At 35.3% G+C, this 26,189-nt stretch overlaps 1 protein-coding gene across 4 annotated transcripts in view; it reads left to right on the top strand.

Moving 5' to 3' along the window:
* LOC136025955 (protein Gawky-like) overlaps positions 1-26,189 on the top strand; it is an 84,984-nt gene that overhangs the window by 45,553 nt on the left and 13,242 nt on the right. For all 4 annotated transcript variants that reach the window (XM_065702063.1, XM_065702060.1, XM_065702064.1 and 1 more), the window contains exons 13-19: positions 1,868-2,071; positions 5,421-5,681; positions 7,534-7,664; positions 10,677-10,854; positions 13,217-13,442; positions 21,431-21,654; positions 22,751-22,870. In XM_065702063.1, the coding sequence (XP_065558135.1) occupies positions 1,868-2,071; positions 5,421-5,681; positions 7,534-7,664; positions 10,677-10,854; positions 13,217-13,442; positions 21,431-21,654; positions 22,751-22,870 (1,344 nt within the window). The remainder of the gene's footprint in view (positions 1-1,867; positions 2,072-5,420; positions 5,682-7,533; positions 7,665-10,676; positions 10,855-13,216; positions 13,443-21,430; positions 21,655-22,750; positions 22,871-26,189) is intronic.

The raw sequence follows: 26,189 nt of genomic DNA, 5'->3' as shown, positions 1-26,189 counted from the left end.
TACTTGTCACCTTAATCCCACCAAGACACTGAATTGACTCATTCAGGACGTTTGGAGCAAGCTGCTGGACAAATTTGGGAGTTTTTATATTTAATTTTTAAATTTAGTAGGTTTGAGGCTTTCAACTAATGCTGCCAATTCTTCGAAATAATATGTTGCTCTTGTAATTTATTAGCCTTTACCTGTTCAACCCCTCCTCCCCACAAATATTTTGTTTGTGCTAGCGGGATGACTTTATGATTTTTCATTGTGGTAATTCTGTGACCCTTTGTTATCATAGATTAAGACTACTGATGAAATTCTGATGAATACTGATGAAATGGTAAATCTGTGGTAATTCTCCGTTATCATAGATTAGGACTACTGATAAAATTCTAATATCCAATGGCTATGATTTGTATATTGCTGGTTTTTTGACGGTAATTTTGTGGTAATTCTGTGGTATGTGTTATCATAGATTAAGACCACTGACGAAATCTTAATATTCAATTGTTATAATTTGTATATTGCTGGGTTTTTTTTTTCTAGCTCATTATTTAATGAAATGAAAAAAATAAATGAAAACGCTGCTTCGACCAATAAAACTAAATGAGTAAAAACAAAAGATTTGAAAAAAAAGAAAACTTAAATAGTTCAAAAGAGGAATTGTCTTTCAAATAGTTCAAAGAAGGAATTTTTGTCTGAATTTATTGAACCCAGACTAAACGTTTATTTATTGTTTTTAATTGGCTGATTAATTGTGGGAAAGAAGACAGAATATCAAAATATATAATTATCTGGGTATACAACTACTACGACTACGAACAACCTATTGCAGCACCGAGCCGCTTTAGACTGACACAATTACGCTCGCTCCTCCTCCATCTGCATCTTTTCAAAGCTTCGCTCTTTACACCCTCCCTTGAAGTTTCAATTTAATTTAAATCCTTTCTTATAACCTCTTACGACTACGCCTTTTGTACAGCTTATTGGTCGATATACGATCCTGTAAACGAATATATAGAACAAACATTAAACAAATTCTCGGGAAAAAATCTTGCATTGTTTCTTCATCCCTTTGAAGCCTCCATGCTTCAGAATCATACTTGATCACTGCCATATCTATTGAAGACTTTGAAGACTTATCTTCGTTCTGTAGTCTATCATCCTTAAAAAGTGTCCTAGACATCTATACTTTTCTCCTTTTATAGCCCTAGACAGTGGATAAAACTTTATTTTTGTACAGCCTGGTGTTTGACATAGGGTCAGGCAAATGGGTACCCAAGACTATTCGTATACTATACCTCCGGAAAACATGTAACAAGTCCTCTTGTCCTCCGAAGCGCGGAAGTTTTGAAGTGTCTCATCCTTTCGGAGTGCCGACATATCCACGCCATACTTGACCGTTGCTATTGCCGCAACTTTCTGTATTCTAATTTTGATTCCCAGACTTATCCTCCTATTTTTTCAAAGTCTTTTTTTTTACTGTGAAAAAACACCCTGGGCCTTGGCTATTCTACTTTTTACATCGTCACTGCATCCACCATTTTTCTAATAATATTAGTCGCTTAATTGAAGCCCACTATCTATCTTATCGTTACCCAGCATCATCTTTTCCACCTTTAGTTATCCCCAGTATGGATAAAGAGGCCGTAAATATTTTTTTTTGTAAGTAATCAACTACCTCTTATCTATGGGAAGCTCGTCTGGTCACCTTCCTCTAAAGGTACATTATTTGCCGCTGTGAAATTATTCATAAATTAATGAAGTTAACATTTTAAGGGGTCTGGAATGCATAGCAAGTGCATTTTCACTAGCAAGTGCATATTTCCACAATATTTCCCTAGAAATCCTTCAACCAGTATAGCTCATCAATTTTTGTTTTTAGCGAGGTGCCATGGGTCGATCTGATATACGTGCTGAAGCAGCTCCTTCAGGAGGTGCTAATGCTGCCAATCAGAATCAAGTACGTTATTTGGTGAGTCAAATTCAGATGGCAGTCACAGCTGGTCATTTGAATCCACAAATTTTGAATCAGCCACTCGCTCCTCAAACTTTGTATCTTCTGAATCAACTGCTTCAACAAATCAAAGTAAGTCACTTTATAAACTCACCAGTCTGTTTGTATGTGGATATGTGCCTCTATCCCCTGAATTTGCTAAATATGTCAAAAATTCATTGAACTGGAATGACAAGCTTACAGGAAAGATACCTTGAAACAAGGATATAAAAAAAACGAGTTAGTTAACGAGACAAAAGTTTTGTTAATTAACGTTGAACAATCTTAATAGAAAGGAGCTCATTATAATAGTGAGCAACCGAGAGAATGAGGCATAGTCTCATTAATTAACCTGTTTTTATTGCATCCTAGTTGTAAGGTGCCTTTCCTGTAAGCTTGTCACAGTCAATTTCTACAATTCGCAAACCTTCTGCTCATCGCCATGCTTGATGAGACACATACTTGAAATTTTAGAGAAAGTTCCTTGCACGGATAGATAGACGTTTCATTGACTGTACATCTCTGTATTTTGTGCTGTAAACATGCCCAACAGAGAATTAATGGAAGTTGTCTTCTCACACCTGATCTATAGATAAATAACTGGTTACTGAGTTAGAGAAAGTAATGAACGAGTCAAAGAGCAAACTTGAACACAGCGTGAAATGTAATTGTATTTTTCTTTTTTTTTTTTGTTATTGCATGAGATTATTATTAATTAAAATTGAATAATTGTGGGCATCAAGCCATGGCTAATTGTAGGAAAAGCCAAGACAGATAGTCCAATGGAGTGAGAGGCAAATCTGGCATTAATTCCCCTTATTAGGATTGTTAAAAAATTATTTTGGTTTATTTGTTAATAGATATTTCTATCTATTATCCGTCCATGCGTCATTCCTAGGGCAGAAGAACTGAGGTAGATAGTCATAGAACCTATAGTTTTCTATGTGTTTGGTTAAATGGCACGGATAAAAGACGGGAGCAAGTATGTCTCTCTTATTGGACCAATACTTGTTTGTTATCTTTTAGCAAGTTATGCCCGCCTAGAGTCTCTAGAGTAGGGTAGCTTTTCGGTTTTTAATACCTTTGGAACTGGATATATTTATTTCTTCTGATGTCAGAGACATATGTATTTGTCACTAACGCTCCCTCTTAACATTTTCCAAGGGAACAATTGTACTATTTCATGCTTTTCCCTTATAGATGAGGAGAGGGTGGGGGCATGAGTTAGTTACAGTTTAGCTGGAAAGACTGACACATGTTTTTTTTTTTTTAATTATTCGGTAGATAATACTAACCGCTATAGGCTATTTTTATTATTGTAGACAGGTTCATAAAAAAGTAATCGGATACAAAATGTTTTTATTTTATTCAAAAAAGGTGAAAGTCATAGACTTGTCGCTATAATTATGTCAACCAAACGATTTTCTTCGTTGTAATCAAGAATAAGGATGAATTGAAGTAAATTAAACTTTATAAAAAAAAAAAAAAATACGCCATTTAATCGTTTAACGTCCAAGTAAATAATTGCTGCACAATTCAAAAAAATGCAGCACAATTAAAAAACAACAACAAAAAACAAAAAATGTTGCGGCACCTTAAAGAAACGACTGTTGTATTCTTAGTCCTATTTAAGCGTGACTACTTTCGCTTTTAAGAGCACATACTAAAACTGAAGACTTAAAAAATATTTAAAATAAAAGTGAAATACATACTAATTGAACATACTAATACAAGACCAACATATTGGAATGCAAGGACTAAATTGAAATACATACTAATTGAACATACTAATACAAGACCAACATAAAATAATAGAAATAAAATATTGATACTAATTGTACGAAAATTGAAAATTATGCAGTTCTCAGGGTTTGAATAAACTATTATTTCTGGGTAAAGGCCAAGTTACGACGATTTATGATAAAATACCCCTGGTGACTTTATGGAAATTCTGAATTTCTATTCTGTATTGGAGTATTAAGACAAGATATCGAATCAAATGGAGGGTTATGTCTCTTTCGGTATTGATGGAGTATCTAGGGTGGGGCGATTTGTAGGAAAAAAAGAAGAGAAAGTTGTTAATGGTGGAATCTTAAAGATATTGTTTGTTATACATATCTTTATATTTATGTATTACGTATTCTAAATTGGAGTATTAATACAAATTATTGAGTCAAATGGAGAGTTATTTCTCTTGGGGTACTAATGGAGTATTTAGGGGGGTGGTGAAGATTTTGAGAGGATTCTTTTCAGTTTGGTCAAGTTGAGAAGAGGAAGACAAGGGGAAATAAATTTGATTTTTTATGCTTTTACAAAGTATTAAGAGTGTCAAATGAAAAGAAGATGAAAAAAAATAGAGTATTAGGACGTAAAAGAGGGTGGATCTCGGGCTTCGTGGGAGGGGGCTCAGCTTCTTATCGTCGTGATATTGTGATAAGGGTTAATCAATCAAAATGAAATTAATTGACATAGACGGTCATTTTGTAATTTTGTACTAGATTCAACGAATTGAAGACAAAGGTCTAAGTATATGTTATCAGGACGTTTTACCAGTTTTTAGTTTGTACTGGATTCTTTTTTTGTGAGTTTACTGAAGAAGTCTGTCCTTCCCTAACGCATTAGCAAAGCTAGGATAATATTTTTTTAAGTTTTGCTGTAATGCGTTTTTTGCTGAATTGATCTTTTCCGATGTATCTTGATCATACTTTGGACCTATTTCGGTTAAAGAATTTATATCTATTACCAGGGACGTACACAGAATTTTACCTTAGAGTGTGTGAACTCCGTGTGTGTGTGTAAACTCTCTGTGAGTGCAGCCTCTGAGTTTTATAGCAGAACTCTGCCCATGGCTAAGTAAATAATTGATGTCGGGAGGGTTATTTCTGTCCGGGAGGAGGTTTCTACAAAATAAATCTTACAAAATGCAATACAAATTTGTTTTCATGTATTTTAGGTGCTTACGGATGTAGCTTGATTCGCCATTTTTTAATGGTGCCTCCTTTTATTATGTGTGCAGATGATAATCAGGCTCTTTTCACAGACAAATTTGTCTTAAAAAAACTTTTTCAAAAGGCACTTTTTCGCAAGAATTTACAAATAGAACTTTTAGCGAGAATAAAATTTATAGTTAAAAATTGTCTAATTTTCAGTGACTTATTGCCAGTTTTTGTTTCCCTGACCTCGCAAACTCTGACAACCAAGCATCAGCAAATGATGGCTCGTTGTAGCTTGTGGCTGTGGCTGTTATTTTTTATAAGTATTATTTATCTCATTTTTGTCTCATTTTATGTGAATTATTGCCATTGTTCTGTGTTCCAGACTTTACGAACTTTGAGAGCCGAACATCAGCAATCAGATGATGGCTCATCGTGGCTTGTAGCTGTTGCTACGTTTATTATTTGTCCAATTTTCTATTACTGATTGCCACTTTTCTGTGTTCCAGACTTTGCAAACTTTAACAGCCGAGCATCAGCAGATGATGGCTCGTCGTGGCCAAGTTCCTCAGCCTACAATTCAGCGTGTTGTTCAACAAGTGGCTCAGGTCAAAAATCAAATATCTAGCCTTCAAGCACAGATCCAAACTCAGCAAAATATGTTTATTAAACAAGGAGGAAGCAGTGCCCCCTTCCTTGGCGGCGCAGATCCATTTAAAGATTCAATTGCTTCCATTTCTGCTGGCCTTCAGAATATGGCTGTTCAAGAGGTAATTTTTTTTTCATCTTTTCGGGAGAAGAATAGAAGATTATCATTCCGACCCTACCAAATGAATAATAATGTCGTATTTTTACATATTTTTTCTATGTGTATGTTCCCCTCAAAAATGGATTTTTTTTTTTTATATTATTATTGGCATACTACTATTTTTCTATATGAAAAAACGATTTAGATTCTTTACGACTTTAGGAAAATTCGTTTAGGCCCTAAACTTAAGGACCTTAATGAAAAAAAAAATATATTTTTCATATGAAGGACGTCACAACTGAGAATTTTTGCCGAAGATGAGTGTCTGTGCTGAAAATTTTGGAAAGCACATTACAATTCAATTTGATTGTCAATAGTATAGAATAATTTGATGGTATAAATATGCAAAACAAGGTTTGTGCCGAACAGAATAAGATGAAATTAAAGTCATTTTGTGAAAGAGGTTAAATGAAACTGTTTTTATTTTCCCCAAGCGAGGTTCAGTCCCTTGGTATTTGAAACTCAATTAGGAATTACACTTAAATTAACCCAAGGATTATAACCGTAGGCCCATTTTGTTGTCAAACTACCCAGTCTATAATCTTCTGATATAAGCCATTGCTTTTTAATTGCTTGCGCTATAGTTGTGATGGATATTTTAGAAAGATATTTGTTGTTATAAATTGCCTCTAAGCCATGGCAAAAAAAAACGCTTTACGGAAATAGCAAAGACATCTGACAATAACAAAACCATAGAATAATAATAAAACAGCAATAATAATGATAAAAGACATTACTTTTTCCTTTTTAATTGATTAGTTCTAGTTCTGATAAAAGGTATTACTTTTTTCGCTTTTTAATTGCTTACATTATTGTTCTCGGGCTTAAATATAAGCCTTTGATAGCAAAATTTTTACCGATTTTTTTGAAATTCTCCTGCGTGAGTCAACTTTTTGTTAAGATATTACTATTAATAATAAAACTTTCCTTGTATTGAAATTATTTTTACTTTTTGAAACTGGGTATTCAAATTTGCATACAGCGGTACTACTTAATTAGCTGTTTATTACGAAACAAGTTTATTGAATAATAGTTGGAGTGATTGCTATAGCTTTAGAATAATTATTTTTATCTGATTTCTTTCTCTTTTCAATTCCTCCATAGTCGCAATAGAATTTGTGTCCTTGAGTGAAGAAATACGTTAAAGTAAAGCAGTTGAAGATATAAGCACAGAAATAGCCATGTCAGGTTAAAATACCTAGAACGTGTGTGGAAAATATGGATGATTTTCTAATTTGGTAGAAAACATTCTGTCTTGCCATATGCTAGAGTCACCTGGGTCAACCCACTTTCTGATAGTCTCCCTTGGAATTTTGGTGATGTCCAGTATTTGAAGTCATTTGTTTAAGCTGGGAGTGGTGTCATTTGAGGGAAGGGGGATATGCTGCTTCAGATTTCGAAAAATATCTTTTGGAGTATATTTATTGATGCTTTTTTTTTCATAGAAAAAATAAAAAAAAACATGAAATTCCTCCCCTCTCCTCTAGATTTTAAAAAATTTATCTTGCCCTCCCCCTCCTCTCCCTCAATTTTCTTGAATTACCATAACTGTAAGCTCGGCTATTGGAACTATATGTTTACTTTAAACCAACAATTTTGAATAATGGCTGATAGAGAAATTTTACTCAGTTCTCTCTACATCGCTGTAAATGTCGTGGGAATTGTTACTTTCTAATACCGTTAATTTGACCTATACTTACCTACAAATTTAGACAGCTTCGTACTTAGGGATATATTTCGATGTAATTGTGCATTTGTCCTTACATTTGGTGCTCTCATCAGGAATATACTTTACGGCTCTTTTTATTTTTAAGGGTCATTCAAGTCAGTCTCGACTGGGCACCTGGAAGCTCCCCTCCTTAGACAGCAAGGAGTCGGATTATGCAATGGATTTCATGCGCGCTCCAGGCTCTGCAGGGGCTGGAAAATTCAATTCTCCCTCTGAGTAAGTGCTTTAATTGATAATTTGGATTACGGTAATATACATTATTAGGTCTGTTCGTGTTAAAATTTCATAATATTTTTTTCAACTTCAGTTTTGAAAAGAATAATGGCAGACTTAACACTCAAACCAATTAAGTCTACCCTTAACATTTTATCTGGATTTTGTCGTCAAAGCACTTGATTGTCCCTTAACTTGGTATGTTTCTAAAGGTATTTGAAAAAGGATTAATACAAAAAAAAGCAATAAGAGAGTTAGGTATCAAAGAGTAAATGACTCTTCGAGGACAATTTGAATAGGTCTACCTCAAATTAAATTTAAATAGATTCTCAAAACTCATTGTTTAAGACCATATGAACATTCTTAGATTATTATTTTTTTCATCTTTTTTTTATCTTTAATTATTTTTAATCTTTAATTTTTTTTATCTTTAATTATTTGATATTTAATTATTATTTTATCTTTATTTTATTTTATTTTGTTATTTTATTTATTTTGTTTTATTATTTTATCTTTAATTATTTAAATATTTAATTATTTATTTATAATTATTTTTATCTTTAATTATTTTTTAATTATTTTTTTTTCATCTTTAGCATTTGAAGGCTGGTTGATATCTGCTTTTTGAATTTATCCAGTTGTTTGTTTTTTGGTTGCAATGAATTTTGGCATCCAAACGGTTCAAATGTACTGATGATTTAGACTAGATTATAAAAATTGTTTTGTTATTTTTAAGAAGAATGAATTTGTGACAGCCGAGGCCATATTCAGGGAGGGGTAAGGGGCTTTGACCCCCCCTCCCGAAATATTTGTCTGACTCGTGAAACGTGATAAAAAAAAATGCATAAACACATTATTGGTGAGTTTTTTTTTATTTTTTGTCTCCCCCCCCCCCCGAAAAAAACCGTCCTCCAGAACAAAAATCCTGGATACAGCACCGGCGAGAGCTTATTTGATAGGGAGTTGAGCGATATTCAGTTAGTGGATTGAATAAGCAATCTTGACTGTATTTGAACATGCTTACCGCAGATGCCATACCTGCCCAGAAGGGGGGGGGGTGAGGATCTTCCTCCTCCTAAGGTTAGTCAAAAGGGCATACCTATTGGAAATTTCCTGATATTCAATTTGTTTTTGTTTTATTCTGTTAATTTTTCGTCTTTTTATGAATATATAATCTTTCTCAAAATTGAATTTAGTGAAATATCGTGGTTTTAAGTTAAAGGTGCCGCGTGCTGACACCTTGGAGCTCTCCCTCCCTACCCTAAGACACCCTACCTCCTTAGCTGCGCCCCTGACTGTATATCATGGTTTAATCGATTGAATCTTGGGTGTTTCACGTTCTTTGGAAAGTTGAGTTTTTTAGATGAATTTGGGTGTGCGGAGAAGTGTCATTCATGCGTATAGTAAAGAATAGAGTGGTTTTTTAAATATTATAGATTCTTGAGACTGGGTCTGAAAACTGAGCCTTTTCTATGGCTGGTTTTCCATCTTACTTTTCTAAAAAGAATGTGGAAAATCGACAAAGGTGTATGAACAAGATAGGCTAAGAGACATTACTATTTCAATGACTTTGTCTTGTAACGTCTTTGACTTTATTTAAAAAAAAATCCTTCTCCACAATTAATTCGTCTCCATCACTGATTCATCTCTCGTAACTTGATTATATCAGAATTCGTCTCCATTTTTGATTCGTCCTCATAACTTGGTTGAATAACAATCTTTTTCCATAATCGATTTGTTTCCCTTAACTTGATCTGCTTCCATGATTTTGCTTCTATGCATTCCCAGAATTTACTTCCATGATTGATCTGTCTCCCACTACTTGATTCAATAAGAATCTGTCTCCGTAATTGATTTGTCATAATCATAGAATAATTATTCTCAGTAATTGTCAAATATTTGCGACTTAGATACGGTCACCGTATTATCTGAGGACCTTAGCTGAAAATGTTCTCCATCTGCAATTCTGAATAGCTCAACTTCTACTGTTAGTTTGGGGCAGACATATTCTGTTTTAAGTAGGAATAGGCAAATACAGCTTTTTCTCTCTTTTGTAGGTAATGGAATAATTCAATGCATATTCAAAGATAGGCTATCTTTACTTGGCACCCATCTGCTGGGTATAATATTGAGGGGACTCACCCTATGTCTATTATAAATTTTTTTAGTTAGTGTGTTCAAACTGTTTAGAATTGATTGGGTGGTTTTGCCATAGCTTTTAGACCTTGGATAAAAGATCCAAGTAAATGTTAGAACACTAAAAGCTGAAACTACTTTCCCGGAAATCTTAGAATTTTTTTTTACTTCCCCTGTTTTGTGCTGGAGATAGAGGTATTAGATAAGACCAGACTTCATTAGAAAGTGTGAACTTTATTTTTTGATTGTACAATTTTCTTTGTGAATTTCAGAAAAGGGTAGTCCGTAAAAAGGTTCTAACGTACTTGTTAAATTAAATTTCATCTAAAGGGAAGTATCATAGAAGAAAAATGACAACTTTGGGAGTTCCCTGTTGTGTTAGCTGCCTTGATTGAAGGCCTTGCCGACACAGGATGTACATTCTTTATACTCTATGGTATGTTAAATAGAGTGCTTTGCTTAACAATTTGTCAGAGATTGTTTGTTTTCTTTATTTCAACTAGCTTCTTGTTAAGTTTTTGAACTATTGACACATTTAAAATTCCCTATTAATTTTTGTAAAAATTGCTTTTGGAGTTCCCTGTGGTGCTGGCTCAAAATTATTCTAATTTATTGAACCCACTTAATGTTAATATAGTAAAGAGTAGCAATGTATTTTAAAATGTTATTTTACCAAGGGCCTAAGTTTTCTAGTAAAGCAAATTGAAAGCTGACTCATTGATCACCCAATGGTTCTGAATGGGCCAAATTAAGAATGCTGACTTGGTGTTTCCCTTTTGGATATATAGACGTGTATAAAATGATGCATCTGCTTAATACTGTTATGAAAGTAGGTGTGAATAATTAGAACCGAAATATAAAAGTATATATAATTTGTAGTACATGGTCTACGTTGTCTCGTAATACTTCAGAGAGTGGATGGCCTGACTCGACAGCGTCTGAAGTTGGTACTGCCAGTGACTCGGGTAAAGATACATGGTCCTCAGTTCCAAATCAGCAGGCATATTCCTCAATTTCTGATCTTGTGCCTGAATTTGAACCTGGAAAACCATGGAAGGTAAGTAATGAATTGTTGACTATTTAGAATGTAATAATTCTGTGTCAAGTTGATCTTAAAAAACATTATTCCTTTAACTTGAAACTGTTTGTGAGTTACAAAAAGCTGAAATAAAATGGGCCAAGTCAAAATTTATTTTCGGAACAAGTCATTTCCTAAAAGTCTTAACTTCTGACCATTTTCACTTTTTCTGAAATCTTTCTGACGGCTTATTTTTACTTAGAAACACCACATAACCTTAAAATAGAAATAGAAAATATAATTATTTATAATAAAGAAAAAAAGTATAATGCTAAAAAAAGAGAATATGTTGACACATATTCTCTTGCAATGAAATATGCCCTTTAATGACGAAAAAGTTTTATAAGAAGATTTTTTAATGGTGATATTACTTCAATAAAACTCGCCGATCAGATCCAGTTCCCTACTCTATTTTCCAGTCATGGAGGCTTGTTGGGGGCTATGGTCTACTCTCTTTGCTGTTTCTTTTTAACATTATGAAATTTTTACTTTATGAAGTATTTTATTTCTTTATAAAGTTCAATTTCATGGAACTTTTAACTTTATGAAACTTTGACTTTAAGAAAAATTATAATATTATGAAATTGGAAAAAATGTACCAATAAACTCTGCGCTGAGGAATGGCAATTATGGTAGCATATAATGGCAAATTAATGGCAATTATGGCAATAATGGCAAATAGGAAATCACCGGCGTTTAAGTATCTTTCTTGTGAGAATTGTTTTGCCGTCCATCATTATCTAAGAAATAGTCACTTCAATTCAGATATAAAGAAGAATCAAATCTTGCATTTTGAGAAGAAAATTTTTCGGAATTGCAAATAAGAAAATTCAATTTTCTGTTGAATGTTCGAATTTTTTAATATAGGAAGTAAAATCTATTTTTGCCTTATTTTGGCAATAAATCACGATCATCTATTTCTGTATAATTGCCTAAGTTACACAAAGATTTTTTGCGACATTTGTTGTATAATTTTTAAAAAGCTAAAAATTTACAAAAATCAGCTTGAAAAAAAAACAACAAATTTTCGTAATGAAAGTAAAGATGGAAGTCAAAACGGAGATACTTATTGATTCGGTGTATATATGTACGGAACAAGTGGAGATGAACCGACTGATAATATACCGAGTGATAATATTTCGTTCTGTTAGTGTGACTAGATAAAAGTAGCGCTTTACTGAAAACACAAAACCCGCGCCTTACAAATAATAACGTTTCTTCAAGAGCCGAAAAGTCATTAATTCATCCAGAGCTTTAACTAGCTATGCTATAGCTTACACATTTCTTAACATTTTTTAAAAACTTCAGCAAAAGAGTTATGTATTTAGTAACCAAAAAGTCATTAAACAGTTCTCGTAGTACAGATCTTTGGCTTGACATCTGAATGGCATAAATGAACAAGGAACTCGCATCAAACTCGGGTTTCTTTCTCTTTCTGGTTTTATTGTCACACATCAAACGGGTTTTGCAAAGTTCAGAAAAACCAGAATTATTTAGTTCTTAAAGTATAAAAAAAGCTTTGGATGTTATCCTTAAGATATATTTTGTCATTATTTGTGAAAGCCAATAGTATAGTGGAAAAACTCAGTGCTTGCTGTGAATTTTATGCGCGATTTTTCTTCTGTAAGCAATATTTTTCAATTTCTTAGCCAGCTTTATAAGTATGATCTTATGCATGTAGGTTTATACTGGGGTGTCCCTTAAGATCTGTCTCTTAGAACCCCTCTTCGAATGTCTTGACAAACGTATTTCTCAGTGGACTCCCAGTAGTCCAAGTATGGAAGTTTAGTATGGTTCAGGTTCCTCCATCGCTTGTAAGAATCTCTTGATACATCATCCTATTCCCCTAGAAAGGGTCCAAAGTGATCATACCTGTGACCTTATATTCCATGCCGTTTTATATAGAAGTATTGACCATAAGTTTCAATGATTCTGAAAGGAGGGGGAGTTTGTTTCGATGATATGAACCTGAAAAAATGACAAAATCCTGATGTGTAGCTGATAGATAGTTGCTTCGTTTTCACGTGCATAACTTTTGTTTAGTAGTATATGAGCTAAGCCCACAGAAAAGTATGTTTTTCCGAATTTGTTTGGCCTTCCTTACATTCGGAAAAGTAGATACTAAAAAGTCAATAGATACAAAAGTAGTCAGTAGCTTTTTATCTACAAGAGAGAGTTTTTTAGCTTATTTGCGCCAAAAGTGAGCTGGACGCATACAAGTATGGTAAGTGTTTCAAATATTCTGAAAATTGTTTTAAAGATATTTTTTGTTGTGACTGTTGGTCTGTTGTGACTGGCCTGTTCTTAGCAATAAAGGGTCATTTATTTTATTTACTTTTAGGGTCATCCTATTAAATCTGTTGACGATGACCCAACCCTAACTCCTGGTCAATTTGCCCTTTCCTCGTTAAAAGATTCGGATATATTCCAAAGTGGGAAGCAGTCACCTAGTCAACAGCCTTCCGTAACTGGTGATTTCACGCCACTCACAAGTTTATCTTCAAATGCTTGGAGTTTTAGTACTACCACTTCAACATCAACCACACCTGCTTTTGGAGGAGGCCTTGGTGAGTTTTTCATATTTAAAAAGATATTGTTATTGACTGAGTTTTGTCTTGGCGTTTCACTGTGTTCGAGTTAAGGGGTAAAAATATTTGTTATTGACCGTACAGAATGGGTATGGGAAATTAAAGGTAAATTTTGTCATTTTTATGGCACTTGGTATTAACCAAGTGACATATAGCGATCGCAAATTCTGTCGGTCTGTCTGTCGGTCCCGGTTTTGCTACTTTAGGCACTTCCAGGTAAGCTAGGACGATGAAATTTGGCAGGCGTATCAGGGACCGGACCAGATTAAATTAGAAATAGTCGTTTTCGTAATTTGACTGTCTGTGGGGGGGGGGTCGGTTAATTCGGAAAAGATAGAAAAAATGAAGTATTTTTAACTTACAAACGGGTGATGGGATCTTAATGAAATTTGATGTTTGGAAGTATATCGTGTCTCAGAGCTCTTTTTTTAAATCCTGACCAGATCTGGTGACATTTGGGGGGAGTTGGGGGGGACCTAAAATCTTGGAAAACGCTTAGAATGGAGGGATCGGGATGAAACTTGGTGGGAAAATAAGCAGAAGTCCTAGATACGTGATTGACATAACCAGAACGGATCTGCTCTGTTTGGGGGAGTTGGGGGGGGGGGGGTTAATTCTGAAAATCAGAAAAGTGAGGTATTTATTCCTTACGAAAGAGTGATCGGATCTTAATGAAATTTGAAGTTTGGAAGAATATCGTGTCTCAGAGCTCTTATTTTAAATCTCGACTGCATCCGGTGACATTGGGGGGAATTGAGGGGGGGGGCCTAAAATCTCCGAAAACGCTCAGAGTTGAGGGATCGGGATGAAACTTCGTTTTAAAAATAAAGATAAGTCCTAGATACGCGATTGAAATAACCGGAACGGATTCGGTCTCTTTGGGGGATTTGGGGGAGGAGGGTTAATTCTGAAAAATTAAATAAAATGAGGTATTTTTAACTTACGAAGGAGTGATCGGATCTTAATGAAATTTGATTTTTAGAAGGATATCGTGTCTCAGGGCTCTTATCTTAATCCCGACCAGATCCAGTGAAGGGGAAGTAGGGGGGGGGGGGGGTGGCGGAACCTAAAATCTTGGAAAACGATTAGAGTGGTGGGATCGGGATGAAACCTGGTGGGAAAAATAAGCACAAGTCCTAGATACGGGATTGACATAACCGGAGCGGATCAGCTCTCTTTGGGGAGTTGGGGGGCGGGGTTAATTCTAAAAAATAGAAAAAATGAGGTATTTTTGACTTACGAATGAGTGATCGTATCTTAATGAAATTTCATATTTAGAAGGACCTCGAAACTCAGATCTCTTGTTTTAAATCCCAACCGAATCAAATGTCATTAGGGGGGGGGGAAATCTTGGACACGCTTAAAGCGGAGAGATCAGGATGAAACTTGGTGGAAAGAATAAGCACAAGTCCAAGATAGGTGACTGACATAACCGTACCGGATCCGCTCTCTTTGGTGGAGTTGGGGGGGGGGGGTAGTTTGGAAAAATTAGAAAAAATGAGGTATTTGTAACTTACGAACGGGTGATCAGATCTTAATTAAATTTGATATCTAGAAGGATCTTTGTGTTTTAGAACTCTCATTTTAAATCTCGACCACATTTGGTGACATTGAAGGGAGTTGGAGGGGGAAACCGGAATTCTTCAAAAACGTGAAAATCGAGTATCGTACGGATGGGTGATCAGATCTTAATGAAACTTGATATATAGAAGAATCTTATGTTTCAGATGCTTTATTTTCAATTCGAATTGGATCCGGGGTTGGAGGGGGGGGGGAGACAGAAATCTTTGAAAACCCTTAGAGTGGAGAGATCGGGATGAAACTTGATGGGAAGAATAAGCACAAGTTATAGATACGAGATTGACATAATTGGTACGGATCCGTTCTCTTTGAGTGAGCGGGGGGTTGTTAATTTGGAAAAATCAGCAAAATTAACGTATTTTTAGCTTAAGTACGGGTGACCGGATCTTAATGAAATTAGATATTTAGAAGGAACTCGTGTCTCAGAGCTCTTATTTCAAATCCCGACTAAGCATCGGCACTGTTTCTGTTTTTGAGAAAAACAGAAACAGAAAAAAACAGTTAGAAAAAAAACAGAAAAGAAACAGAAACAGGTCAAACAAAAACAGGTGACCTGTTTCTGTAATCTATTCTGTTTTTCGAAAGATCAGAAAACAGCTGTTTTTTAAAAAAAACAGCTGTTTTAACAGCTGTTTTTCCTGTTTTTTCCTTACTTCTTCTATTTCTAATAGGAAAGAAAACATCTTCTTGTTAAATCCTTGTAGTCACATACAAAAGATGAGCAACTTCGTGTAATTCAACACACTAGCGTATTTTTAGGGGGGGGGGGGAAATTTGTCATAAAATGTGTCCAATCGGGTGATACCAACGCTATATTCCTTTCAAGCTTGAATGTCATTTATAATTGACAATTTACCCTAGTTGCTCTTAGACCGTTGCTTTAGCGGTAAACCATTGCTCAAAGCATATACCAACACTATATTCACCGCTTAAAGCACGGATGCTTTCAAGCCGAGGCTACTTAGACCGCTGCTTGCTAATATATACCAGACAGACACAGAGTCATCCCATCTAGCTTATGTCCACCGCTTAAGTTAGAGGTTATTTAAACCGTCGCTTTAGCGGTAACCCATTGCTCTAAGCAAATACCAACGCTCTATAACGCTCTATGGTTAGACCATTGCTCAAGTGGTAATTACCCTCCGCTACACACATACCAAGGTGTCTAGGTTCACCGCTTAAAATACGGATGCCTTCAAGCCGTGGCTTGTTGGACCGCTGTTTTAGCGGTAACCCATTGCTCTAAGTAAATACCAACGCTATATTCCTCTTTTATATGGGATTTCATTGAGCCAATGTTTGCCGTTTAAAGCACGAATCCTTAAAGCCGTCAATGGTTAGACCGTTGCTCAAGCGGTAATAGCTATCCGCTACACATATACCAACAGTAGAGACATTGTCATATGGGGTTCCCATCTAGCCCATGTCCACTGTATAGCATTCAAGCTTCTCTCTCTTTCTCTATCTCTCTCTTTCGCTCAGATATACCCCGGCGTGAATTAGCATGAGAGGTTGACTCTAGTTGAGCATTGTGGAGTGACATGCATGAGAGGAAAATTTTCAAGTAGTCAACCCGTAGTCTACGGGTTGACTCTATTTCGGCATTGTCAAGGGACATGCATGCACGGAGAGGTGTAGCATAAATGGGAGACAGTCACAACGGCAATCAAAGGGGTAAAATTAACCTTGACTGGGTTGCCCACTTAATTGGACAATCTGTCTTAGCTTTTTTCTACAATTGGCCATGACTTTGACTTTTCCCACAACTATTCCCTTTTTGTTTAAATTCAAAAATCAACGGTATCATGGTATCATGCCCGCTAGATATGCGTTTCGGTACGGTAGGTACGGGTAGGTATCATGCGTTTCGGTATCATGCCCGCTAGATAGCGCGGCATTTGAAAAAAAAAAAACAGAAAAAAAACAGAAAACAGATAAAAAAAAAACAGATGAAAAAAAAACAGAACAGAAACAGAAACAGGTAAAACAAAAACAGGTAGCCTGTTTCTGTTTTCTGTTCTGTTTTTTGTAAAAACAGAAACAGAAACAGGCAGAAACAGGCAAGAAAAAACAGAAACAGAAAACAGAAACAGTGCCGATGCATAATCCCGACCAAATCTTTTGACATTGAGGGGGGGGGTTTGGAGGGGGAAATCGGAAATCTTGGAAAACGCTTATAAATTTCGTAGATATGGAGTTAGGTGGTGGGGTGGGGTGCTTTGGTGCTTCTGGACGCGCGAGGACGATGAAAATTGGTAGGCGTGTCAGGGAAGTGTACAAATTGACTTGATAAAGTCGTTTTCCCCGATTCGACCATCTGGGGGGCTGAAAGGAGAGGAAAAATTAGAAAAATTGAAGTATTTTTAACTTACGAGTGAGTGATTGGATCTGAATGAATTTTGATATTTAGAAGGACTCGTGAGTCAGAGCTCTTATTTTAAATCCCGACCGGCATTAAGCCTCTGATTTTCCTTTTAAAGCAATCTATTGATTCTTGGAATTTTGCTAGAGCTCATACCATATGAGCTCTTGGCTCTTCCGACCTCGTCGCAAGTGCCATATGAGCTCTTAGCTCTTGTTTCAACAGCTAGCCTCAGTTTTCATACATTTCTTTTTAAATGAGAGCACTTCTATTTTCGTTTGCATCTAAATGGTTCTAGTTTGTGATTCTGATTTAAAATATAAGACAAATGCATCGGTTGGATTAAAAGACGAGTTCTGCAAATCGCTCTAAGTCTAAATCGTTGTTAAAGATACGTTGCCAAAGTATGGAATGACTAGTGTTTCTCACATATTCTTTGCCAGCATAGTATGGGTCAAAATTCAATAATTTCGAGCTTGTGCTTGATTCAGCCTTTATAAATGACCTCGTACTTCGTGGGTATCTGTTTCCTCCTGGAGCTGTTTACAAATGCTCTTGGACGTCGCCAGATGGGGTGACCAGAAATTGCATTGATCACTAGTTTTATAAGCAGAAAGGTTGATCGAACATACAATCTATTTGGGCCTACAGAGGCAAAGACGCATCATAAAATTATGATAGCAGAATTTTATCTAAATTTGAAAATTTATCCAACCGAAAGACAGTCGCCATCCTATTTTTGACACTGAGAAACTTCAAGGTAGGACCGTAAAACAAGCTTTTAGAATGAAGCTATGCAACAGATTTAGTCCTATTCGTGTCAGAGGAAACTGAATGTGAACCTTTCAAGAACTGGAACGATGCAATTGAATGCCACACAAGTCACCAACAAACACGGAGAAAAGGTATAGCAACATAATCAACCAGATAGACACAGCAAAGGCAGTGCAGGTTCAGGAAAATCGTCCGAAACTGAGACTGATTGTTGAAACTGTAATATTTTGTGGAAGGCAACAGCTTGCCCTTCGGGTACGTGCGATTCTGGTCTTACTTTACACACGGATCCAGAACTGTCTCAAAATGGTGGCAAAAATGAATGGTCTGATTACCGCTTGTAGAGAAATTCTTCAACAGTCCATTGTCGAAAAATTAAACGTAAGTCCTTGCTTTTGGTGCTTGCTGACGAAACGGCGGTCGTTTCCAATACTGAGCAGCTATGTGTTTGCGTCCGCTACACCTCTGCTGGAAATTCTCACAAGGATTTTTTTTTGGTTTTCTCCCTGCTACGGATCTATATAGACAAGGTCTCGCTTCGGCAATTCTGCATTTTTTGGAAAGCCTTGGGCTTAACCTGAACAAAATGGTTGGCCACGGGTATGAGGGTGCGGCAGCGATGAGCAGTCATCTAAGGGTGTTCAGACCGTTATACGTCAACAGCATCTCAATGCACTTTATGTCCACTGTAGCGCACATAGTTTCAATCTTGTCTTTTCACCTTTCTTCTCTATTCCAGTTTTTAAACATTTCTATGGAACTCTATCGCAAATTTGCAATTTCTACGGTGCGTCGCCCCTCAGAATCCAAAATCTGAAAGAAAAGGACAACAAACTCTTACCGGATTCGCGAAAACAGAAGCTGACTGGACTCTGCAAAACAAGACGGGTTGGACGCCATGATTCAGCTATTGAGCTATGGGCTTGAGATGACTCACCCAAGAGCAAGAGGAGGAAGGAAATTTCATCTTGATGATTCTGATCTTCTCACTCACTCCTGAACCTCACTGTCCATTCTTTTTTCTAGAAGACTTCATATCGGAGCTGAAACAACGCTTTGAACTCCGCCAGACTCTGTTGTCTCACCTCAACATACTTGTCCTTTCGAAGATTGTATCAGTTGATCCCAAAACCATGAAGTGAGAGTCTTTGCTTGAGTCATACGGCGATATTCTTCCCGAGCCAGACTGCTTGAGGCAAGAGGTTGAGCTTTGGCGCAGCATATGTAAAAAAAACTTCTTACCAGAGAAAGGCCGTCTTGTGCTGTATTTCTCTTCACGAATGCGACTCCAACTTTTTTCCAAATATTTCTCTTCTGTTGACTGTCTTTGCAACGTTGCCTGTCAGTACTGCTACTCCGGAAAGAAGCTTCTCTGCACTTAGAAGGTCAAAAACCTGGCTAAGAAATTCAACGAGACAAGAAAGGCTGATTCGTTTAGCCCTGCTCGCCATCCATAGAGACATTGATGTCTGCCACGAAAAAGTCATAGACATTTTTGCAGGGAAGAAAAATTGTCATTTAGATTTCGTTTTGTATGTAGTTCGTTTTGCTCTGTAGACATATTATGTACATAAATACTTAAATACTGGGTTTGCTGAATGCAATACTGGGAATGCAATATTGTAAAAAAAAAAACCTCAAAGATGCAAAAACATGCCTAGTAAACGAAATCTCGTTCGCAAGGGGCGGATTGATGGTCTCCGCGGTTGACCGTTAAACTAAGTCCACGGGAATTTTTTTTTAAACTTCTCCCCCCCCCCTTCCCCTGAACGAAAAACCTGGGTACGATCATGGGTAGTAGTGACAGTAGTAGTAGTAGTAGTATGCACATATTGCCTTTCGGTCATTTGAACGTCCCCCTCAGCATTTTCAGGAAGTTTTAATATGTTTAGCTGTTCCTAAGATATTGCTGATGCGCCTTTTCGACAACCGGTATGTACATAGTATGTTTTAGTTTAATTTAACTTTCCCCGCAACAGTTCCTGAAATTTTCATCTTAATGTCCCCAGCCTTAGTTGTAGCCGCAATAAAAATAGTAGTTGTAGTAGCTGTTCCCACCTGTAACAAAATATTTTATATAAACAATGAGCGATTGTATAACCTTCAGCCCTTGTCCCAGGGGCCATGGGGGGCTATTGTCCCCAGAGGCATAATTATTGGACCTTTAAATTATACCGAAGAAGATGGCTATTTCAAAATTTTGATCGGATGTCTTTGGGGAGAAAGGCGCGTGGGACGGGGGCTGGTTTTATTCTTTGTTTTTTTTTTTGGGGACGGAGGCAATTGCTTATGACTCTTAAAAAGGGCACCAGAACTTCCGGTTTCCAATCAAATTAGCCCCTTCTGAAGTCTCTTCGATAACTTCCATATGAAGTCCCTTGGTATTAAAAAAAAAAACACCTTGTACCAATTTTGCTCTTTACTTAAGTAGCGCTATTGTGTTGACTATAATAATTTTCTTGAATGGAGTATTTTCGTGTGTTGTAATATTTTAGTTTCATTGATACTTATTCTTTTTCTGTTGTTTCTTTCTTATCTGTTCTGCTCTTGGTCTTTAGAAGACATGGTCTAGGTTTTGTCTGTTTTCCATTGATGCCTGCCCATCAAGTAAAGTAGCCTGAAAATAATTAAAAAAGGGCTTACTTCAATAAAAACAGCAAAAAAAAGAATATTCGGACTTGGATCATAAATCATAATTGTTACAATAAGTTTTTTTTTTCATGGTTCACTTTCTTATTGAATTTTCGACCGTATTTTAATGTTGTCATTTCATTCTAATTATAATTTGAAAGTTAGGGTGATCCACTAATAAATATCTAAGAAAAAAAAATAACGGTAATTTTACTAAACGGAACATTTTCGTGGGCGAGGCGTTGCACTATTCTAGTTTGGTTTGATTTCTATTGGTCATTTGCTGTACTATTTTTGTTTATTTACTTTCTGTTTACCAGATATTGTATAGATCTCCGTTAATCACGTAAAAATAAGTATTCATTTAAATTTTTGTTTCGTGAAAACCTAAATAGTTGTTTCTTTTTTGGGATTCCTCTTGTATAATTGAAATTACCTGACTCGGTCTATGTTTGTTCTATTTTGTTTATATTATGTTTAAGATTCTGTTATTTAAATCTATTATTCAATTTTATTCAGTTCAACTCTTCAGCTTCTTTCTTTATTCTGTTCATCCAATTCTATAGCTCTAGATGCATCTGCTAATAAATATTGCTTCAAATAAACGTTCAAATTTTAGGTAAATTTGGTGGAAACGGTGGAACCAAATCTACCTGGGCTGATACAACGCCTTCTTCTGCTGATCTTTGGAATGCTGGTAGTGTTAAGGGGGGAGCATCTCGTGGCCCACCTCCAGGAATAAAAGGATCTCAAAGCTGGGGCACTGGCCAGTCTCGCTCAGGTGGTTCTAATTGGGGTGGAAATGGATCTCCATGGCTATTACTTCGCAATCTTACTCCTCAGGTATTATATTTAATGCACACACACACACACACACACACACATATATATATATATATATATATATATATATATATATATATATATATATATATATATATATATATATAATATATATATATATATATATATATATATATATATATATATATATATATATATATATATATATATATATATAATTATATATAATTACATACCCATTTATTTAACTATACAAATATATAGTTATATTTCACTTTTGATTAAAGTAAGATTACTAGGGTCATTTTATCATAATTAAAATAAAATATAGTTATATATTTACCCTTACTCCTCAGAAACAAAATATATTCAATGTAAATTTGAAAATAGCTTAAAAACAAACTCTGACTAACGTAAAATATCAAATATTTACGACTTTTAGCGCTAGACAAAGCTCGTCTTAAAAAATCCTGAGGCATCTCATGTTGGTCTCACATGTAATGTCTTAACGTCTTTTGGAAGGAAACTTTATATTTCCTTTAGAGCAAAATTTCTAGACTATCCTGTGTGTGGAGCTAATTGATGGTATTTTGTGGTTAATTGTACTTTTGGTGTATGATTTCTTTTGCATTTTTTATGCACAAGAGACTCTGTGAAACGAAGGATATAAAATTTAGGTACCTCTCAGAAAAGAGATTTGTCTCTATTAGGATTCTATTTCAACTTCTTTTTGATTTTGTTTTCTATGTTCTTGTCAATATTTAAAGCTCGTAAATTTTATAATGGGGATCTAACTTTGTTTTTGGTATTTGTTAACTTTTTTCCAAGGAATTTTACCTGTTCAGACTTTTTCAATTTCTTATCTAGCTTTTTAAGTTTGATCTTTGCACAGAGATATCCCCCCCCCCTCTCTCTCTCTCTCTCTCTCTCTCTCTCTCTCTCTCTCTCTCTCTCTCTCTCTCTCTCTCTCTCTCTCTCTCTCTCTCTCTCTCTCTCTCTCTCTCTCTCTCTCTCTCTCTCTCTCTCTCTCTCTCTCTCTCTCTCTCTCTCTCTCTCTCTCTTCCAAATTACAATGAATGTCGGAACTCAGCTAAGGATCAATTCTGTCTATATTTATAAATTATTTTGTTTTTAGATCGATGGTTCGACCTTGAAAACTCTTTGCCTTCAGCACGGCCCTCTCCAAAACTTTCATTTGTACTTGAATCATGGGATTGCTCTAGTCCGCTACTCAAGTGGAGACGAAGCAGCCAAGGTAAGGCATCTTCCCGATTGATTTTCTGCTCTTCAGTCGCATTAATACTGCACAAAAACGGTGTTCAGGCACTAAAAGTTGAACTTCAATTTATACAAGAGAATGATCCAAAATTGGGCTTTAAGATCTCATTCAGTGCTAAGCTTTTGGACAATATTATAAAAGATAATGTAAATAACGTAAATATATCAAAATCACAATATATAACTTCAAAATCACTGTATATATACAGGCATCAAAATAAATTGCGCTGTATTTACACTTTGGCTTTTTAGTATCTGTCAGGGAACTTCTTTTTACTATGGATGTGACTCTCGAAAAGAAATATAAAAGAAATTAATTATATCCGCCCTAACAAACTACGAATCTGAACTCACGTGAATTTTTGAACTATGAAAATTTACGGCTAAGTTACAAACACACATGCCGTGTACCCGTAAACCATAGGTGTTATTTACAAAATTTAAATGTCTTTATGCGTTTATTTGAAGACATACTCGAGAAAATAATAACAATTCCTGTTTTTGATCTTTAGTTTTTGTGTTGGCTCTAGTATCGAGAGATCATTGAAGTTTGGCTTTTAGTTTTGGGAAACGGAACATTTCATTCATTCTTCACTCATCCTTACCTTCATTCTTCACACAGGGATGTGCATGTAAACATGTCCTTTTTCTTTTTTTTTTGACCAGCCAAGTTACGTTTAAGTGAGGTGACTCATTCTTTTTTCCCAACAGATGATTTTGCTTCTATTTGAGAAAAATTGGCGAAGAGAAACATGGTACCCGTCTCAAATTACATTATCCAAATGTAACTTACTAAATGTCCCGTATCTTAATCAAAAACAGCTTGATGGAATAGGAAATGAAATAACTTTGAAAAACCTATTTTTTCGTGCAAATATTCTAAAGGATAAATTGTCTAAACAAATAAAAATAAAAACAATATTAAAATAACAATATTTTCACAATATTTTTTCTTAAAAAAAATAATGTTTGTTTGGTGTTAGGGGCGACTAAAGAATTTTTATTCGAATGGGGGGGGGGGGGGTTGACCAGCTGGAGAAATATTTTGTTTTTTTTTTGTTTTTTTGTTTTTTTTTTGTGCAAAATAGTCTTTTCACCTGCATTTTAAAGACCGATTCATGATTCCCTTGCCCTTGATTTTGCTCCTATCAGACAGGCTCTGTTCCTAGTAATTAATTATTTTAACACAATTTTTCTGATGGAATATTTCTGATAAAATTTTTGATGAATAATGATTATATTTACTTCTTGAAACTTAATTGTCTTAATTCACGTAAATCATCCATGTTGACAGCTAACATCTGAACATGACTGAACGTCTCTAACTCAACAACAAAGAAAGGATTTGGTGCAAATTCTTATACAACTAACAGTACATAAGGCTAGTACAACAAACCAATAAACATAGAAATTTGAAACAATACATTCGTGATACAGTTGTACTAAGGACAAATTCTGACAGAAATCAACATAATTAAATAGGCACAACACATATATATATATATATATATATATATATATATATATATATATATATATATATATATATATATATATATATATATATATATATATATATATATATATATATATATATATATATATATATATATATATATATATATATATATATACTAGCTGTTAGGGTGGCGCTTCGCGCCACCTCAACACCTAGTTGTTGGGGGCACTTCCCCCCCCCCCCGCGCGCTAGTCGTTACGCGCCATTGTAGTTGTGTCCCTTTGTCCCACCTGTGAATATTGATATATATATATATATATATATATATATATATATATATATAATATATATATATATATATATATATATATATATATATATATATATATATATATATATATATATATATATATATATATATATATATATATATATATATATATTTTTAACTACGTAAAACTTGCGAATGTACAACATTCTTGGCTGTTCCATTGTCTCTGCATATAAATAGATTGTCAGGTTTACCGACTCTTGAACATGCAACATATAATTGTCCATGGGAAAAACAATCTGTATTCAAATCTATACCTCATTATTCTAATGATTGCCCCTGAGCTTTGTTGATGGTGATTGCTAATCGAACATTCCCTGTGTCCCGGTCGTCATTTGTGTCCCGGTGTCCCAGTCTGTAATTTCTCTTTGAGTGTCGCGGTCGTCATTTATATTCCCTGTGTCGCGGTGTCCCGGTCGTCATTTGTGTTCCGGTGTCCTGGTCTGTAATTTCTCTTAGAGTGTCCTGGTCGTCATTTAGATTCCCTGTGTCCCGGTTGTCATTTGTGTCCCGGTGCTTTGCTGATGGTGATTGCTAATCGAACATTCCTTGTGTCCCGGTCGCTTTCTCTATGAGTGTCCCGGTCGTCATTTATATTCCCTATGTCCTGGTGTCCCGGTCGTCATTTGTGTCCCGATGTCCCAGTGTGTAATTTCGTCAATCAACAAACATGACGTCAGTTGACACACAAACATGACGTCACTCGACACACATACACACACAGACTTATATTTTTTTAAACTTTGTGTACCAAAAACAAGTTTTTTTTAAATGAAAGTAAGGAGCTACATTAAAACTTAAACGTACAGAAATTACTCCGTATATGAAAGGGGCTCTTCTTCCTCAACTCCCCGCTCTTTACGCTAAAGTTTGACTCTTTCTCTTAAATCTACTAGTACAGTAAGAAACTTAAATCTCTTAAACAGTAAGAAACTTTAGCGTAAAGAGCGGGGTGTTGAGGAGGAAAAGCCCCTTTCATATACGGAGTAGTTTCTGCTCCTTTTAAATTTTAATGTTTCTCCTTACTTTCATTTAAAAAAACTGTTTTTTTATTTAATTTCTGGATGTTTTTGAGTTAATGCATGTTTTGATCTTGGCTTTCCGTATATAAATAATTAAAACTAAATTTGCATATTAATTAATTGCAATTAATCGGAAGATTTTGAGAAAAAAAGAGTGAGAGAGGTGGCCTAGTTCCCCTCCAATTTTTTGATCACTTAAAAGGCAACTAGAACTTTAATTTTTTACAAACGTTTTCATTGGTAAAAATTATACGTAACTTACGAATTAACTTACGTAACGAACGTCTATATTCGTGTGTTTTTATTGCGTATGTGAGGGGGTTCAACCTTCGTCGATACCTCGCTCTTTACACTAAAGTTTAAATACCCCAATTCCTTAGGAATGACCTCTGAATCACAAAGGCTGTAGAATAAATAGTTGGAATTACTAAAAATACTCAGCGTAAAGAGTGAGGTATAACGAGGAGGTAAACCCCTCATATGC

The sequence above is a fragment of the Artemia franciscana genome, chromosome 4, assembly GCF_032884065.1.
Source record: "Artemia franciscana chromosome 4, ASM3288406v1, whole genome shotgun sequence".
Lineage (NCBI taxonomy): Eukaryota > Metazoa > Arthropoda > Branchiopoda > Anostraca > Artemiidae > Artemia > Artemia franciscana.
This window is presented reverse-complemented; position numbering and strand designations above follow the sequence as displayed.